Source organism: Podarcis gaigeae (assembly GCF_964106915.1).
Source record: "Podarcis gaigeae genome assembly, chromosome: 11".
NCBI classification, from domain to species: Eukaryota; Metazoa; Chordata; class Lepidosauria; order Squamata; family Lacertidae; genus Podarcis; species Podarcis gaigeae.
Window position 1 is genome coordinate 27750616 of NC_139687.1, and position 17728 is coordinate 27768343.

A 17728-nucleotide genomic window follows, 5' to 3' on the forward strand; every position below is an offset into this window, starting at 1 on the left:
ATGGAAATTTTCTAAGGCGAAAAGCTTAAAATTGCAGAGTTTTAGACAGATGTCCCTTGGGATATTTAAAAGCCAGCATAAATATTTCAGCAGCAGTGTGTTAATGTTACTGCATTTCAAAAGCTATAAATTTGCTGACAGTTCTGCTAAAGAAACTGTCTTATGTACAGAGTTGTGTTCAGCTCTGCATAGCTTCTCTAGAATGTTAAGGATTATGAGAAGAATTATAAGCATTTGACTCACAAATTGTCCCTCCGAATGGAAAACAACAAACCACTGTGTCTAAAGTTTCAGCCCTCCACGTCTACAGGGTTGTGCTAATGGGTTGCCCTACCAAATGAGAATATGCAATATTATATATTCCAGTAACTTGAATCTACAACAGGTATGGGGAACCTGTGGCCCAACAGGTGTGCCTGGGCTACATCATCCCGAACCATCCTGAGTGCAACTGGCGGGAGTTAAGAGTCCAATGATATCTGGAGGATCACGAGTATCTGCTCTGCAAGTATGATCCAAACCTTTTGAAGGATGAGCAGGTTCTTGGTGGGTCTGAGTTCCTCTTTGACCCTTGACTGCACCCCAGACTGGCTGTAAAACTGGACAGCTGCTCATCTCCACACCTAGTCCAAGTGTAGAGTTATTCTGCATTGAACTGCAACCTCAACAACAATGACAGCCTTCAAAGACGACCAAGCACCTGTTTGTAGCACTTGATGGAATGCCTGTACCCTGAGAGTCAACATCTCAGGCACCCCCTGATGAACCTCTCTGGGATGGAGGTTTCAAGGGAGAAGGCCTTTTCAGTATGGCTGCTCACGTGCTGTGATGGGAGGGATTGGAGGGAAGGCTGGGAGCAGCAGCCCCAAGCGAGGGAAGGTGCACAACGCAGTGGCCCAGAATGACTTCCATCAGCAGCTCCAGCAGCTCCTATGTCTCAGATTCTCTCTCTCTCCTGCCTGCTTGCCCTCCCTATTAAAATGGGTGCCTCCCATTTTATGCAATTTCAGTTATGCACGTGGGGGCTGAGAATATAACCCCCTCGTAAGTGTGGAGACAACTGTAGTGGCCCTTATGTCTATGACGTGCTGCCTGGATGCCCATGTTATCATATTTTCGGTGCCAGGTTAAGATGTTCCTTTACTTCCAGACCATTGATGGAATGGAATGCGCTGTTTGTTTTTTGTTTAATGACTTCATGCGAATTTAATATTTTATGGATTTGTTGTTTGCTCGCTTTTGTTTTTAACCAGGGAAATTTTAATTGTGAGATGCCTTGAGTGCTCTTCTAGAAAATGTTGTCTGAGAAATTTTAATAAACTAAACTGTCCCAGCTGGACTGTCCCCTTCAGCACCACATAAATATCTCCATCTCAAACCAGCTGCTCTGTGGAAAAGAATCCAAGAGACAGAAGGGCAGGTGAAAAAAGCCAACTACACAATATGCCTGTTTCTGCTTGGCTGGTTTTGTTTTGCTTTAAGTGTAGGGCTTTTAACACTTCCATTGTATCTTATTCATTTTGTGAACTGCTTTGAGGACTACATGCAAAAATGTTAGGTACTGATTTACTAAGCAAGTAAGTAAATATATAGCTTTGTAAACTGGTCTAAGATGGTGAAGACACCAAACAGAATCTCTTGTTGGATGGATTTTGTTGTTGTTGTTAAGATCTGCTGCTGCTCCGAGGCAAACTCAAACCAGACCTACCACAACTAGCTCACACCACCCAGTTGTGGTTATAAGTTACCGCCTTATATTCCAGTTGTTGAAAATCCTCTTTCAGCATCATTGAAGGAAGATGTGAACATTTCAGAAAACCACGTTTTATGTTAGGAAGATGCACATTGAAATATATGTGGTTTAAAACTAGCCATGATGATGTTTATGTCTCAATGTTATACCCTGGTCTGTAGCCAAAAGGAAGGAAGAAAAAGAGGCTATTGTGAATGGTTGTCTTCCACTTCCCAGATGATGGTGGTAATGGGAGGCATCAAATACTGTGATTTTATTATGGTTTTTGTAGTAGAAAATGGCCTAGTTCAGGCAACATGCTAAATCATAGTTGAGCACTATGAGAATGAGCTACAGTGAAACTCAGGCTCCCAACTTTCTCCCAACTCTGGCATAACTACCAGGAGGAATCTGGAAACGTGAGCTTCTGGTTTAGATTAATTGCAACCTGTCCAGTCAGTTAAACCTGTCAAATTGTGCTTAATGCAAACTGTGCTTTGGTTAAAACATAATTTAGTTCCATAATTTAGGATTCTTCAGAAACTTGCTAAACTATGGTTAATTGAAACTGGAAGAGAAATTTTCCAAATTCCTCCTTGCAACCGTGCCAGAAGAGAGAGAAGGAAGAATGCACAAGATTCGCTGTAACTTGTTCTGTCATTCTAAACTATGGTTTAGCCTGATGTCTGAACACATCCAATTTGTAATCTGAGGATCTGGAAATGGTTTGCATTTTTCCCCACCTAAGAATGTGTTACGTAATTCAGAAAGTTCCTTTCTTCTTGTTAAAGGGTACTTTAAATGATGCTGATGACCCCAGCACAAGTATTGGAGCCTATCATTATATGCTGGAATCAAATATGGGGAAGACAATGCTGGAATTTCAGGTACAATTTAATTCTCTCAGAAGAGCCAGTTTTTTAAAGGTTTGCAGCGCAATCTGTATGCTGTGTTCAGTGGGTATATGACTTACTGAAAAAAGGATCTCAGCCTCAATAAAACGTATGGCTTCATTTATGTTTTGTACCTCCCTCCATTTCTTCCAACATGAACATTTATGCTATTCATACAGAGTAGGGCAGAAAGCAGCATCTGAAAATGTTCAGTTGAATATTGAAAAATGAACTTGCAAAAGTAACTAAATAAGGCTTGCGGCTGTGTATGTGCACATGCTTTTTCCATATATTCTGATTTGGCTTTTTCCCTTTGTACCCTGTTTTCCAGATTAGATTCCAGTTGGAGAGAAGTTACCCTTTATTCATCTTTACAGTGATTTAAATGTGTACTGGAAAACTAACTAAGCAGTCTGAGCTGATACTACTTGATGTTCCAAAAAAATTATTCAAGTCATATTTCAAAATCTGCCCCATGAACAAATTTCCTTTACAAGTATAGCTATACCAGCTTTGCTTTTGATGGTTGTTTTTCTTGTGTCTGATGAAAGGCAGACCATGGAAGTTTGACATAGCAATAGAATATCCAAGCGGAGGCAAGATTGTGCCTTTCTGGAACAGATGACAGCATGTTTGCAACACAGAATGCTCATAAAGTGAAACACTGGACCCCTTCCAATTTAAGTCTCATTTCAGACAAATGGTGATGCTTACACATGCCCCACTGTAACCCCCTTGCTATGAAGGCAGTGTCTAAATTCTTATCTGGGTCCACTCTTCCAAATTGTTTTCTACATTCTTTTGCCTAGGACAATGACGAGAAAACCATAAAAGATAATAGAGAAAGAGGCGCATAATCATTGTTCCAGGTACTTCCATGGTGCACTGAATAACTTTACTTTTATAATACTGCAATTACAAAAGTTGTTCTATAATTTAAAAAATAACAAAGAGATAGGCAATGGTAAACTAATAATTGCTAGTAATAGACAAAATAATTGTCTCAATACATACTTTAGAATCTCTCTCTAGTTATTAATGCTACTCTCTTGATAAATGTCAGTATTCCAACTAATTTAAGGAGCAGCATATATCGGGTTTTTGTTTTGTTTTGCTTTTTGTTTGAAGGGCAAGTGATCTGGTGTGGCTCAGACTTGGTTCCACTCTAATCCATGTACAAGCATTCAATAATGTTCTAGAAAGTCAAAAGAGTTCAGACATATTAGAGCAATGACCTTGAAGGCAATACAGAAAGACTAGATAATAGCTCTTCCTTGTGAACTCACACAAAGTTCCTGTGCAGGTGGAGGAATTAGGTCCATGGCTGGAACACGAGGTTCCAAAACAGCCCTTCCATGATGCTTTTCAAGATGGAAAAACACATTTGAATCTAACCCAGTTCTCCCACAGCAAATCCCCACTATTGTTTCGCATACTGAAAGAGAGATTCGACTTTGAAGCAGTTCAGTCAGAAGCCATTGGTTTTTCTTCCATAGGAACTGATGATAGTCTTTCAACTGCTGCACTGGAATGGAAGCCTCAAAGCTTTGCGTGAAACAAAGTGCTCTCGACAAGTGAGTAACACAGCACTAATAGTGCACCCGTATCCCCCACAGCAAAGCTATACTCACGTCACCTCTACCCAGTATGTCCCTTATGTTCTATAGACATGGTCCATTCTTAGGTGCCATTGATGGGAATTGAAATCAGTGGGATTTTTAAAATTTAGGACCTCAGTGAGTCCCATTGAGTCTGAGACTGTAATGTCGTTACAGATGTTCTAGGTTTAAAAGGATCCATTAGTGGACAAGTGCAAACCTAGGGTTGTATCCAAAAAGTCCCATTAGCACAAGGACTTCTATCTACACAGTGGACTTCCCATCCTGAGTCCCTTCTCCCCAAATCTGTTCTATGGTTTTCTCAACCTTCCAGAGCAGTTGGGGAGGAAGAAAGACATGGGGAGAAGAAACAAAGAGAAAGTCCTGTTGCGCAGGTGGAAGTGCTTGAGATAACAGGATGAATTACCTGGATGCAACCTGTCAGGGTTTCAGGGACAGAGAGCGAGGGGGAGGGGTCCCAGGGCGACGAGGAAGAGGACGACGACGACCCGAGGTTGTCAGTGAGTCCGTCAAGTGAATCCGAGGATTCCCAAAAGGGAGCCCCCCTGGTCAGGCCAAGGGGCAGTAGAGAGGGAGGCAGTCAGAAGCAGGGGAACGAAGGGGGAGTCCCCAGTGGGGGCTGGAGATCGGGACCGGCCTCTCCGTCGGAACGGATTGAAGGGGGTGGAGTTGCCAGTGTGTCAGAAAGAGCAGAACAGGAAGCAGAGAGGGGAAGGAGTTCGGAGCAAAACGTCCTGCCGGAAGGGGAGGAGTGTAGTACCGAGAGTAGCGTAACGGTCGAAAGGAAGGTCAGAGGCAACGTACGCGCGCCAAGTTCAAATGTGGAGGCGCGCGGAAATGAGGAGAGCCCTGAGGAGGAGCCTGGTCCCAAAGCACGAAGGAGGGGGGAGCAGGCGGCAGAAGACTCAGCCTCGGGGGAGTCCCGGAGGGAGGGAGCACAGGGGGGCAGGAAGACCCTGCGGAAAAGGAAAGAGAGGAAAAGGTGGAGCAGTACAAGCCTCTTAAGCTGGTGCAGGGGCGGGACTGACTCAGAGGGGACTTCTAACATCTAAGGGTAACAGATGCGGAGCCACGGAGCTTGAATGTAACGACAACAATGTTCTTCAATAAAACCTTTTGTATATAACTTGGACTGGACTTTGGTCTCTTGTGAGCTGGGACCTCGGGTGGCTCTGACACAACCCATAATTCTTTTTTTTTTTTAAGAATTATGTAATTTGTATTATAAATATATTAATGGGTTTTTTAATAAAAAAAACCCACTGCATTTTAAAAATTATATACTTTCATAATTGCATAATTAATGTTTAAATAATTATGTAATGAGTTGTCTTCTTTAAATGTTAAGACCTGCATATTCAGTTACATGAAAAATTAATCTTTTAAATAACCCAGTGATTAAGGACTATGCTCACTTCTACCAAACAGACAAAGGCCTTTGAATGCCAATTGCCAGGAATTGCAGGTGGGGAGAGTTCTGCTTGTGGATTTCACATGAGCATCGCTTGGTCACTGTGTGAACAGAGTGCTGGATGAGATGGGCCTTTGGTCTGACCCAGCAGGACTCTTCAAATGTCCTTAAACCTAAGTGATGAGCTGATAGTTAGATAGAGAAGCATGAATGAATGATGGAGCAGCAGGTTAACAAAACCAAATTTGCTATGGGTTTCAAATTCTATTATTTCAAATAGTAATGGGGCAAAAGAGCAGTTCAGCTCGCGCAGGGCAAGCCCTTGCTTTTGGACATCCTGCACAACTAGAATTTCTTCAAGCTACCTTAACTACAATTTATTTGTTTGACTTCCATGGTCAAACACATTTCCAATATCTGTTCTGAAATGTCCATGTCAGTTGCAAAAGATCCCAGAGCAGAACCTAACCCATTATTTTAGAATAGTGGGGAAGGAGAGCTGGAAATAATGCCGATATATTTCACATCTGGCAACCAAAGTGCCCCTTTGGTTTCAGATAGTACATGGGTAGACAAGTCTAAAAAGCCCAGGACACAAATCTTCACGGCCCTTTAGCAGCTATGGTGGCTAGAAGTATCAGAGGTAATGTATTTAGTGTTAACTCTGGAAATGTATACTCTATTCTGACCAAACTAAGCATCCTGATGTATATTGTGCTCTAAGAGGCTTAGTTTGGTCAGAATCAAGTATACATATCCAGAGTTAACACTAAATACATTACTGCTGATAAATAAACCACCATAGCTGCTACAGTAACGTCCCCATTCCCCGGGGACAGTCCCCGGATTTACAAATCAGTCCCCTGACAAATCCATCTATTTAGTAGGAAATTGAAAAGTGTCCCCAGATTCATTGAAAAAAATCCGGTACCCTTACATTACAGGGTCATGAAAATGTGTGTCCCAGGCTTTTTAGACTCATCTACCCATGTACTATCTGAAACCAAAGGAACACATTGGATGTCAGATGGGATTCCCCTGCCCCTCCAGGTCTCCTACCCCACTACAAAGCAATGGTGTATTTGTTGCTAACTCTTTATTTTTTTGGACGGGCAACAGGAAGTGATCTCCTACTATTCCCAGTACAGTTTGGATGAAAGGATGAGAAGTCACATGGCTCTGGACTGGCTTATGAAGGAGCAAGAAACTCCGGGCATTATTTCACAAGAGCTGCAAGTGGCCCTTCGAGAGCTGGAAGAAACCCGGAAAGCTGGACAAGAGCTGCGGTTTTACAAAGAGAAAAAGGAAATACTGGGCTTAGCACTGAGCCAGCTGTACAGTGATCAAGCCGCTGCCTCTTCAAATGATGATCGTATGAGTCTAGCCCTAAGTGGCTATCGCTAGGGCAGCCTAGGGCCGTTTGTATGAAACAGGTTTGCAAGGCTGGTCTGTAATGAGCTAATCCTGGATCATTCAGATCAATGTGAAACAACAGCTTGCCTTCATCTGATTGTATAATGTACAAAGCAGAAACTCTCAAATTCCCCCCCAAGGTGAACAGCATGAGTTCCAGGTGCATGTGGGATCCACACATCTCATGTGCAAGTTCACAGAATGCGTGAAGAAGAAGCATTACTCACACATGCTTCCTGTTTCACTGCATGTGAAACAACTAAAGCTGCATTACAGTGTGACATTCTGTGTGATGAAGACAGATTTTTAGAATTATTATTTTTATAAAAAAAATAGCTTAGGTTTGTAACTTCTTAAAGAACAGCAACAATCATTTAATAGCGTTGCATAATCAAAGTAAGTGTGGCAGAATTGTTTAGTATGTGAATTGAATTAATACATCCGAGAGATGTACAGAAATAAGGAGTGAAATGTCCCTGAAATAAGCAAAAACTACCGACTGATAGATATATATATATTGTTATTTAAAGTAGTGGTTGAAGGGACAACAATAGGCTTCTAAACTTAGGGAAATCTAAGACACAAAAGCAGAAAGCCAGTTGTTATACTTGAAAAATGACCAACGTGGACATTCTTCTAGAAAAATAACTTGAGTCCTGATAATAAAATACATTAGCTACAGCAAAACCTTTGTAGATTTTTTTCTTGTTTATATGAGTAGTAAGTAAAATAACAACACTGTGATAGGCCAGTATTTGCAATGGGCAAGCCCATTGCTTCTAATAGGAACACAAATCTCAACTTTTCATTATTTTTGCTCATTGTACTGTATCAATACAGCAAATGAGAAAAAGACAACAATATATTTGATCAGCACCTGGAAGCTGTGGCTGGCTGTGCCCAGGGTCACATTCAGTTTTCAATGCCCCAGTAGTAGTGGGGCTACTGCATTTCTGAACATCAGAATGTCATCAAAGAACAACTGACAACATCAATGATAATATTTATGTGTGATGAAATCAACCCTTTTGCAGGGTAAATGTAATGAATTGCTTTTATTTCCTGGCAGGGAAACAGACAACTATGTTTAATTTGTTTTGCTCACTACACTTATACTAGTTTCCTTAGCAAATGAGAAAAACAGCTTAGGAATGGTTCAGGGTGGTTTAATAGCACTGAATGAAGTAGAGTCGTACCTTGGTTCTCGACCAGAATGCGTTCCAGGAGTCTGTTCAACTCCTGGAACTGTTCAAAAATCAAGGTGCGGCTTCCAATTGGCTGCAGGAGCGCCCTGCAGCCAATCAAAACCCACACCAGATTCAGCTTCCGAAAATCATTTGGAAACCGGAACACTCACTTCCAGTTTTCAATCGTTCAGGAGCCAAAATGTACAAGTTCCAAGGCATTCAGCAACCAAAGTATGACTGTACTGCTGCTGCAGCTGAGGACCAACCAACTTAGTCACAAAATTGTATTCTTAAGTTCTGGGTTCCAGGTTTTTGAGAAATCGCCAGTGCCTGCAAATCCTTTCAGCTGAGCGAGATCTCACTTGCCCCACAGCTGACATTATATATGACACTGTATGGAAGATGGGCAGGTGTGGCTTAGTCAAAATGGCCCCATGTGCCAATTGGGGAGATTTGGTGAACCTTTTAGGCCAGTGAGATGAAGGTTTCCCATCCCTGATTCAACAACACCAACAATTTCAGAAAGTTCAACTGTACTTTGGAAGTAAATAATAATAATGACTTACAATTTTGCTCATGATTTTCAGCATTTGGTGAAGATCTTCCTAAATTTGAACCAAATTATTGGATGTTTTCAATGCCTGCCTTGGCTCTAACCTAAGCTATTTCTTCCACTGTCATGCTAAACGCTGCTCTGCTTATCAAGCACAATGCAGCCAATTCTTTCTGCTGGTTGTGTACTTGTGACTCTTACAGGAATTTCCATTGCAAGCAGATCAGATACACATATTCAGGCCTTTTTTCCAGACAGAACAGGTGGCTGTGGATAGCATGGCGACTGGTGCAGTGGGGTTCCCCCCCCCCCCCGAAAAAAGCCCCAAGTTCCGGCACCTCTTTTTCTAGAAAAAAAGCTCTGCACGTATTATGAAGAGCCCTTGACAATGAGTTTTCAACACTGTGTTGCAAAAAGGAAACCAGACTGTTCTTTCAAGATTCATCTATAGCTGTCATGGGTCTACTGCAGCAAATGGTAAAGAACTATAATACTGGGAATTAGAATCAACCATTAATTTTTTAAAAAGTATTTTACTGCCTCAAATCTTCTGTATCTTATTTGATCTCACTCAAGTGTTGAATTTGGGCAATGATTTTGTAAAATAAACCGTTGTGAAAACATTACAGGAAATATGTGCTTATTGCGAGCATTCCACATATTGTATGCGAACATTACAATAGGCTGCTTCTCTCTATGGTCCGTGTGAAAAAAAGTAATGTTTAAATCACTAAGCTTAAACATGCTATGGAATGTCAATGGAGAAGTAACCCCCCCAAAAAAAAACCCTACTCATGCACATTTCTTATTTACTTCTAACCTAAATATTCTTGACTTTTTCCAATCTTGGCAGCAATTCTTAAAACCTTGACCTCCTGAACCATAGAATTGCAACCATTTTTTTCCTTCAAGTTAAAAAAAAAAAAAGAACACTTGGCCGGGCAACACTGATTTTTGTTTTTGAAAGGGAAAGTTACCGTAGTTTTATTTGCTGAATATTTCAGTCAACAGCCAAAGGCAGATTGCTTTTGGTGAAGCCTGAAATGTCCTTTCTCTCTCTCTGAGTGGGGTTGATAAAATGTTTGCCAGAGAGGAACTCATCTTTCCTCTTACCTCCACCTGCTGCTCTCCCCTCTGAAACTTCCCACACCAACTGCTTTTAACCTTGCCAATGTTTGAGACCTATAGTTATCTTGCAAACATGGGACTGGAAGCCCATGGGAGCAATCGCAAGTTGGGAGGAGAGGAAGCAGAGGAAAATGGATGGCTGTAGGAAGGGTTAAGCACCCCCTTTTACCTCATCACCTTCTCCTCTCCAGATTACCTTCTCCCACAGCTGCTTTCCTCCGGAGGAGGCAGTTTCATTGCACACAGCAGGTGCACAACTCGTCGTTTTCTCTCTCAAGTTTTCATTCAGTTTCAACACTGACATTTCCCCATGGCAGTACCTGAAAACTGGGTGCCCATTCTTCCGGAAGCGAGGCCAGGTTTGGTTTCACCAGTTCTCTGCAAAAAGCCAGGGCTCCTTTGCTTGGATGCCATTAAAGAGCGGTTTAAGGAGGCTGTGCTTTGCCACATGAGCTACTTCGTCCCAGGCATTGCTGTTCTCACACACATTAAAGGCTGGGTTCGCAGGATCCAAAACAAATGGTCTATGGGAGGAAGAGAGGCGTTGTCCATATGAACAAAGAAAGGAAGTGCTAGGTGCCTCTTTTACAGTACATTCAAATGTAATGCTGTTTTCACACACAGAGCCTATCGTTTCAAGACCTCTTGAGCTGGAAATAATAATAATAATAATAATAATAATAATAATAATAATAATAATAATTTATTTGTACCCCGCCCATCTGGCTGCGTTTCCCCAGCCATTCTGGGCAGCTTCCACAAAGACCAAAGTTACAGTAAGATGTCACACATTAAAAACTTCCATGAACAGGGCTGCCTTAAGATGCCTTCTGAATGTCAGGTAGTTGTTTATCTCTTTGACATCTGATGGGAGGGCATTCCACAGGGCGGGTGCCACTACCAAGAAGGCCCTCTGCCTGGTTCCCTGTAGCTTTGCTTCTCACAATGAGGGAACCGCCAGAAGGCCCTCGGCGCTGGACCTCAGCATCTGGGCAGAGTGATGGGGGTGGAGACGCTTCTTCAGGTATACTGGGCCGAGGCCGTTTAGGGCTTTAAAGGTCAACACCAACACTTTGAATTGGATAGCTCAGTTGGTGCTGATAACAACAAGGTTGCAGGTTCAATCCCTGTATGGGACAGATGCATATTCCTGCACCTGCAAGGGGTCGGACTAGACGATAATCAGGGTCCCTTCCAACTCGACCTATGATTCTATGATTCATCAGCTGAATGCATCAGCTGAAAGGAAGTGATGTCATTTCTTGGGTGAAGGAAGCACAGATCCAAAACCATGGGAAATTGCAAGTCCAGGAATGAAGGCAGGAGCCACACACAAAACTGGAGCTGTGTGGGTGTGGGTGTGTAGAGAGAGAATTACCCAGCAGTATGAACTAGACATTTTCCAGAACAAAGTACAACACTGCTCTTGTTCTGGTAAGGGAACAAACTTCAAAAGACACAGGAAGCAGCAGGGCAGCCTGGTTGATTTATGAGCAATGGCCTTCACAGAATCAAAGGCCCTGTAAAAGGCAAAAAGCCACAAGAAAGTGCCCCCTCCAACAGCACCAGCAAGCAATACTCAATGTCATGAAGTGGCAGGACTATGGCGGTGGGGAGGAAGAGGGTCCTGGAGACTGGACTGAGATGCGCTGAGGTAAACTGGTGATGGGGAAGGAACAGGGCCATAGCTATGGGGTGGTGAGGTGGGCCCCTGCCAGGGGCGCAGGTGAGAGGGGGCGCAAAGTCCGCCAAAAAATATGTCCATAAATATGTCTATAAATAAAAATATTGATTATTGCCTCATAAGAAAAGCTTTTAAATAAAGGGTGAATGGGTGGAGGAGAGGTGGAAAGAATAACAAATATGTCCATGAGTATGGGGCACAATCTGGACGGTTCTGCCAGGGGCACAATATCACCTAGCTACGGCTCTGGGAAGGAGAAGTTGGTGGAATCAGCTTTTCCTAGTAGTGGAAGCTCTAGATTAAATTTCAGCTGCTGGGGGCATGTACTAAAGAGGCAGACAAGTATATAATGGGCTTACTCACCTGGTTTGCTTTAGAAACACCTTTTGGAAAATTGGAAAATTGGGTCTGTAATGTTTGTGCCATACAGCACAGATTTCTTGATACTGAACCAAAAGCTTCAAGACGGCTCTCATTCCCTGTACATAGCTGAAAAACATTGGTTTCCCAGCCAGCTCCCATACATAGATGGTGATGAGTTCCACAGCGTAGGAGGAAGGGAGCCTGCGAAACCTAAACACACACATAGCACACATTTAGCAGCTGCACAGAAGGAGCTGCCACAGGAAAAGGTCAAAAACAAAAGCTGTAGATCAAATAAAGGCTAGAGACAGTAGCAAAATCCAATTTGGGCCTCCCGTTTGATTTAATATCCATGCCTTGCAAAGATTGATAAGCCAGGAGTAGCTAAGAAAATATACCGGTAGATTAAATATTGTTTCCCCCCTGGTAGGTATGCTCTCTCTTTTTGCAAATGTGTGGGTCACTCGCTCACAAGGGGTTGAAACAATGCAAAAATCTACAGATTGCATTGTACCTTGGGAAAACAGAAGGATCTGAAGTTGGTCCAGTACTCAAAAGCTTGCATTGGCTGTCCATACTCTACTAGGCCAGGATCCAAATTATTGGGTTATTTTGCAAAGCCCTTAACAACTTGGGTTCAGGATTATTGAGATTTACAGAGGAGTAACTGATAGTGGTCTCCCATGGTTTGGATGTGCAATTCATATTCATCAGGAGTCATTACTGAAATGAGGCTGCATTTTAATGTTGTACTTAATCTTGTTTTTAAGTTGTGTTTTAATCAATTGTTTTTACCTCGTGTTAGCCTCACTGAGCTGGGTATAAATAAAAATTATTATTATTATTATTATTATTATTATTATTATTATTCATTCATTCATTCATTCTGTATTGTGTGCCCAACCAGGTGAGACGGGCTCCCTCTCTGTTGAACTTCTGGCACTTACTGAAGACACTTATATTTTTTGTTCCAGCAGGCATTCTAAACTGAATTGCGATACTATAGCCTTAACCAATTTATTTATTTTCATTGTATTGCATTTCTTGTGTATAAATTGTTTAAATCAAAGGGTTCCCAAATGATGGTCAGTGGTCCAGCAGTGGTCTGTGAGCTTCATTCAGGTGGCCATATGGCATCTGGCACAGTACGTTACAATTTCTACAACAGGCAGAAAAACCATTAAGTGTTCTTGCCAAGACCCTCATCAATTTTCAAGTGGTTCATGGGGAACAAAGTTTGGGAACTGCTGGGCTTAATGGCAACAGCAGCAGCAGCAGGAGGAAATGATAAATGATTTCAGTTGTGTTTGGATACAAGCAACCTACTTGTTTTCTTCTCCTGGTGTTGCAAATGAAGTTTTGAACCAGTGCTTCATTAAGCGTATGAGATCTTTCACCCTCTCTGTTGACGCCTTGACAAACTCAACTTGGTACTTCAACAGGGCCATAGCGTACAGCTGGATTTTATCACTGTCACTGCAGTGGTAGAGCTTGCGGTAAAAGCTCTCTTTTAAACCTGTTAACGCCAGACAAGAGATAAGGCTAATGACACTCCCTTGGTCTCCATTTCTTAAATCAAATCAGACAGATTTCGGGCTAATGGAAATATTGTTGCAGTCTGAATTACAATAAAGGTAGATCTCCATAAGTATTATTGGACAGTGGGGGGGGCCACCACCCCCAGCCAGCTCTTACCTGCTGATAATGTAGGCCCAAACATGTCATAACAAGGCATTATGTCAAACAAGTGTCCGTGATGATCTTTATAACATTTAAAGTAGAACCTTAGGGAAAATGGTGTCCTTTCCTGCAATATTATCCTAAGTAGAAAAGAAAGGGGAGAATAAGGCTTTAATTCTACCTCTACTTACCTGGGAGTAAGCCCTATTGAATTTCATAGGAGTTACTTCTGAGTAGGCGTTGTTAGAATTGCACTGTTAATCAGTGGCATACTAATGACTTTACAATAATTGGGGGAAATGAAGGGAGAACAAAAATCTCAGTCCAAACCTGTTGATCCAGGAAGGTTTAGTTAGTCTTTTCCCTAACTCTTCTAGTACTTCGGGAATTTTTCTCTGGCAGTCTTCTAAACTTTGAAAGGCGCTGCTAAAAAGAACTATGTCCACATCAGATGAATCTTGCACATCAGTTCCTTTTATATATGAACCGCCCTGTTAGGTAAGATATTAACAGAAAGTTGGTTAGTCCTTGACTTTAACTCACTTAGTACCAATGTTCCCAAGGAAGAGCAAGACTAGCCATGTGTCAGCTGTTCAACCCAGGCAATCTGCATCACTTTGGATCACAAATGGAGGACACTGCTTCACAGTAAAATGCTTATAGAGTAGATGACTCTGGATGGCTCCCATAATGCAGGCCATATCACATATTCATTAATGTGACGACTCTGGTTCCAAGCATCAGACAGGACTCTGATACAGAAGAGGAGCAATTAAGTCTGTCTTACCCACCACAACTTGGGCAGAAGAGTGAGACCCAACCCTGGAACTGGAGCTTGAGACCATGGCGCCACAGCACCTAGAAATAGCCCCCCCCCCATCTGCAGCACACAGTTAGAAGGAGTATCATGCAGTTTAAATAGCCATGGCTTCCCTCAAGGAATCCTGGAATTTGTTAAATGCACTTAGAATTGTTAGGAGGTTCCCCTTACAAAGATACAACTAGCAGAATGGTTCAGCATTCCCTCCCTCTTCTGATGGGACTCTGGGAATTGTAGCTCTGTGAGGGGAATGGGGGCCTCTCAGCACCCATGACAAATTACAGTTCCCAAGATTCCCTGGGGGAACCATGGCTGCTTAAAGTGGTATGATACTGCTTTCAATGTATAGTGCAGATGGGGCCATAATACTTCCTATGCATGTCGTACCCCGAAATGAACGAAGTCTCATTATGTTAGCCACCTCCCATTTTCCCATATGTGGAACAGATGAAAGTAAGGGAAAGACAAACAAGTGCTTGAATCCAAACCCAAGAGCTGTCCTTTAAAGTTATCCACTTCACTCCTTATGGACTGAGGGTAGCATGGAACCTGGGCCCATAAGGATATAAATCTTGCTTTGGAGCTAGGACTTCATCAGAACAAGTTGCTTGCTCCCAATGATCTGTCCATGGTCCTGCATGCCATGTATCTGACCCTCTTGTTTCTCCTGAAATCCAGACTCCTGACTATCATCATCGTGGACTGTCATCTCCCTTAATTCTGGTTCTTCCTATCATCTCCAACCACTGCTTGGACACTCTGCCTCCTGGGCCAGGCATAGCCTCTGCTCCCTCTGGACAAGACAATTAAGCCATGCAGGTTCTTGAAAGTGGTGTTCACCTGGGACATGGCCTATCATAAGAACATTAGACAACCCTGTTGGATCAGGCCAACGTTCCATCTCACCCAGCATCCTGTTCTCACAATGCCTATGGGAAGCCTGCAAGCTGGACACAAATGCCACAGCACTCTTTCAGCAATTCCCAGCCACTGGTATTCAGAGACAAACTGTCTCTGTCAGCGAAGGTAGGACATAGCCTTCCTCTCCATAAATTTGTCTAATCCTCCTTTAGAACCATCCATGCTCCCAACATAAATTGTATTGGGTTGCAAGCCAAATAGCTGCTTCACTCATGACATCTTTCCTCCATAGAGATAACGCACACCAACACAGTATGCTGTGCTGTGTTATGTCAATGTGAGTGTTTACTTTGCCCTGAATACAGTATATGCATGTACATGTCAGATTCTCAGCTGACATATTCATGGCAAGTCACTAGGTCTTGGCTAACTTCATATGTCTTTTCCCTTACATAGAGATTAAGAGTGATGAAGCAGTCCCAAGCAGCTTAAGATCCTGACTTACCAAAGTCCATTGATTGCAATGGGCCTACTCTGACTTAGTCAAATACCACCTTTTTTTATTTAAATGTTTTGCCTCATGCCCCAAACTTTCTCAGCCCATTGCTGTATTTGAAGGGAAGATTTGCATATCCCCCCAAGCAGGAAACTATTGCATTTTTAATTCTTATAAAATAGCATACCCTCACAGCAGGATAACCTTGAGGGAAATGGGATGTGTGCAGCAAAGAGGGAACTAATGCATATTCATTGCATAAACACACACACACACAACTGTTTGCAAAGGTCCTTAGATATGAAATAGCGGATACAGGAAGTGCAACACTACTGTGATCAATCTCAAGTAGAATGTGGCATCATCAGTACCTTCGTGACATATGTAATTGGTAATGGAAACACTTCTTCAATGAACTCAATGATCTTTTCAACTTCTGATGCACAGCCCCACCTTACAGCATTTGAGTTTGGTCGGAGTTTTGCTTCCACAAATTTCGTTAATTCCGCAGGTGTTTTGTACTCTAATATGTTTTCAGGTTTAAACGCAGTGGACATTTGAGCTATACAAAAGAGAAATCAAGGTGAATTACGAGTTTTTGCCTGAAAAGGAAGGGATGAGGAGAAGCTCTTAAAAAGTAAGGTTTAAAATCGGGTGGTCCTTGATCATGTGAGCACTTCAAAACAGTAGTGCTACCTCTTTTGCTGGCAGTGAAGTGATGCTCTTGTTTCTCATGGTACTCCCTGGCATGGGCTGTTCCAAACTGCCTGGGGCACATCCTACAGGATGTCAGTGTTTCCGTGGCCACAAACTTTGTTCTCCTCTTACGAGTCATATCCCAGTAGCTTCTGTGATTGCTGGTCAGTATCATTTCATGATCAGTCTGTTAATAAAGAAGAGAAGAGATGAACGGTATATATACTGAGTTGAGATGCAGGACCAGGAAAGAGATTGAAGATGGGAGCAAGGAAGTATATGTGGATAGTATTCTAGTCTTTAAAATGGTATAGCAGAAAGTAAAATGCCCTTTTTTTTTTTGATATCTGGTTTTATGTTTGTCTTTCTTAATGTAGACAGGTGTATACAACTGTTTGCATTTTTGATCAGCCAGACATTTTAATCATTTTGTACTATTTTTATGATATTTTCTATTTTATTGTATATACCGCTGTACACAGCCTTGTTATGCTACATGAACTTGTGATAGATAAATGTTTTTACAAATAAATGGATAGTAATTTATCTTCTCACATTTATATACCGCTATTTTTCCCACATGAAACCAAGATACCAAAAAAAATAAAAGTTCATTTATTTGCTTGAACAAAGGAGGAGGAAGATGACATGTTCCACCTTACCTTTGCATGCTGTAGAAGACACTCTCGCAAAACCTCCTTGCCACAAGTTTCACAGTGAACTCTCCCAAGATGTTTAGCTTGAAAATGGTATCTCAGAGCTGTGCGGCTGACAAAGTCATTCCCACATCTCTCACAGTTGTAAGATCTGGGTCTTAGGCCCCACATCCTTTAAAAGGACAAAACAAAAAGTTAACTATTCACACACACACACACACTGGGGGGGGGGGTATGGGAGAGTATCTCAACTATAAGAATAGCTAAATTAGGAGTGTCATACGTCTGGAATACTGCATCCGGGCGTAAATTGGGGAAATGTCCTGGAAAATCTGGACGTATGGCAAACTATGTTGGCAGTGCCAGTTTCCCATAAAAATATATCAGAAACTGCATTTTTTGTGATTTTGCCCCAAAAGCTCAACAACTTTGGGCAAAAACAAGGAAAATATCAAAAACTTTGCCAATATAAGCTCAACTATTTTCTGTCCAGATTTTCACTGTTTGAAATATGCCAACCTTAAGCTAAATGCCAA

General features: G+C 42.1%; 2 protein-coding genes across 3 annotated transcripts in view; one reads left to right on the top strand and one right to left on the bottom strand.

Moving 5' to 3' along the window:
- The window catches only part of LIX1 (limb and CNS expressed 1), a 41676-nt gene extending 32245 nt beyond the window's left edge, over positions 1-9431 (top strand). Inside the window, exons 4-6 of the mRNA XM_083702444.1 lie at positions 2524-2619; positions 4122-4199; positions 6775-9431. Of these exons, the coding sequence (XP_083558570.1) occupies positions 2524-2619; positions 4122-4199; positions 6775-7059 (459 nt within the window). The 3' untranslated portion in view covers positions 7060-9431. The remainder of the gene's footprint in view (positions 1-2523; positions 2620-4121; positions 4200-6774) is intronic.
- The window catches only part of LOC310826941 (2'-5'-oligoadenylate synthase 1-like), a 30816-nt gene that overhangs the window by 5486 nt on the left and 7602 nt on the right, over positions 1-17728 (bottom strand). For both annotated transcript variants that reach the window (XM_083702398.1, XM_083702399.1), the window contains exons 2-9: positions 17199-17364; positions 16537-16723; positions 16212-16402; positions 13994-14154; positions 13679-13803; positions 13310-13499; positions 11984-12193; positions 10257-10460 (exon numbers count right to left, since the gene is read on the bottom strand). In XM_083702398.1, the coding sequence (XP_083558524.1) occupies positions 10304-10460; positions 11984-12193; positions 13310-13499; positions 13679-13803; positions 13994-14154; positions 16212-16402; positions 16537-16723; positions 17199-17364 (1387 nt within the window). In that variant the 3' untranslated portion in view covers positions 10257-10303. The remainder of the gene's footprint in view (positions 1-10256; positions 10461-11983; positions 12194-13309; positions 13500-13678; positions 13804-13993; positions 14155-16211; positions 16403-16536; positions 16724-17198; positions 17365-17728) is intronic.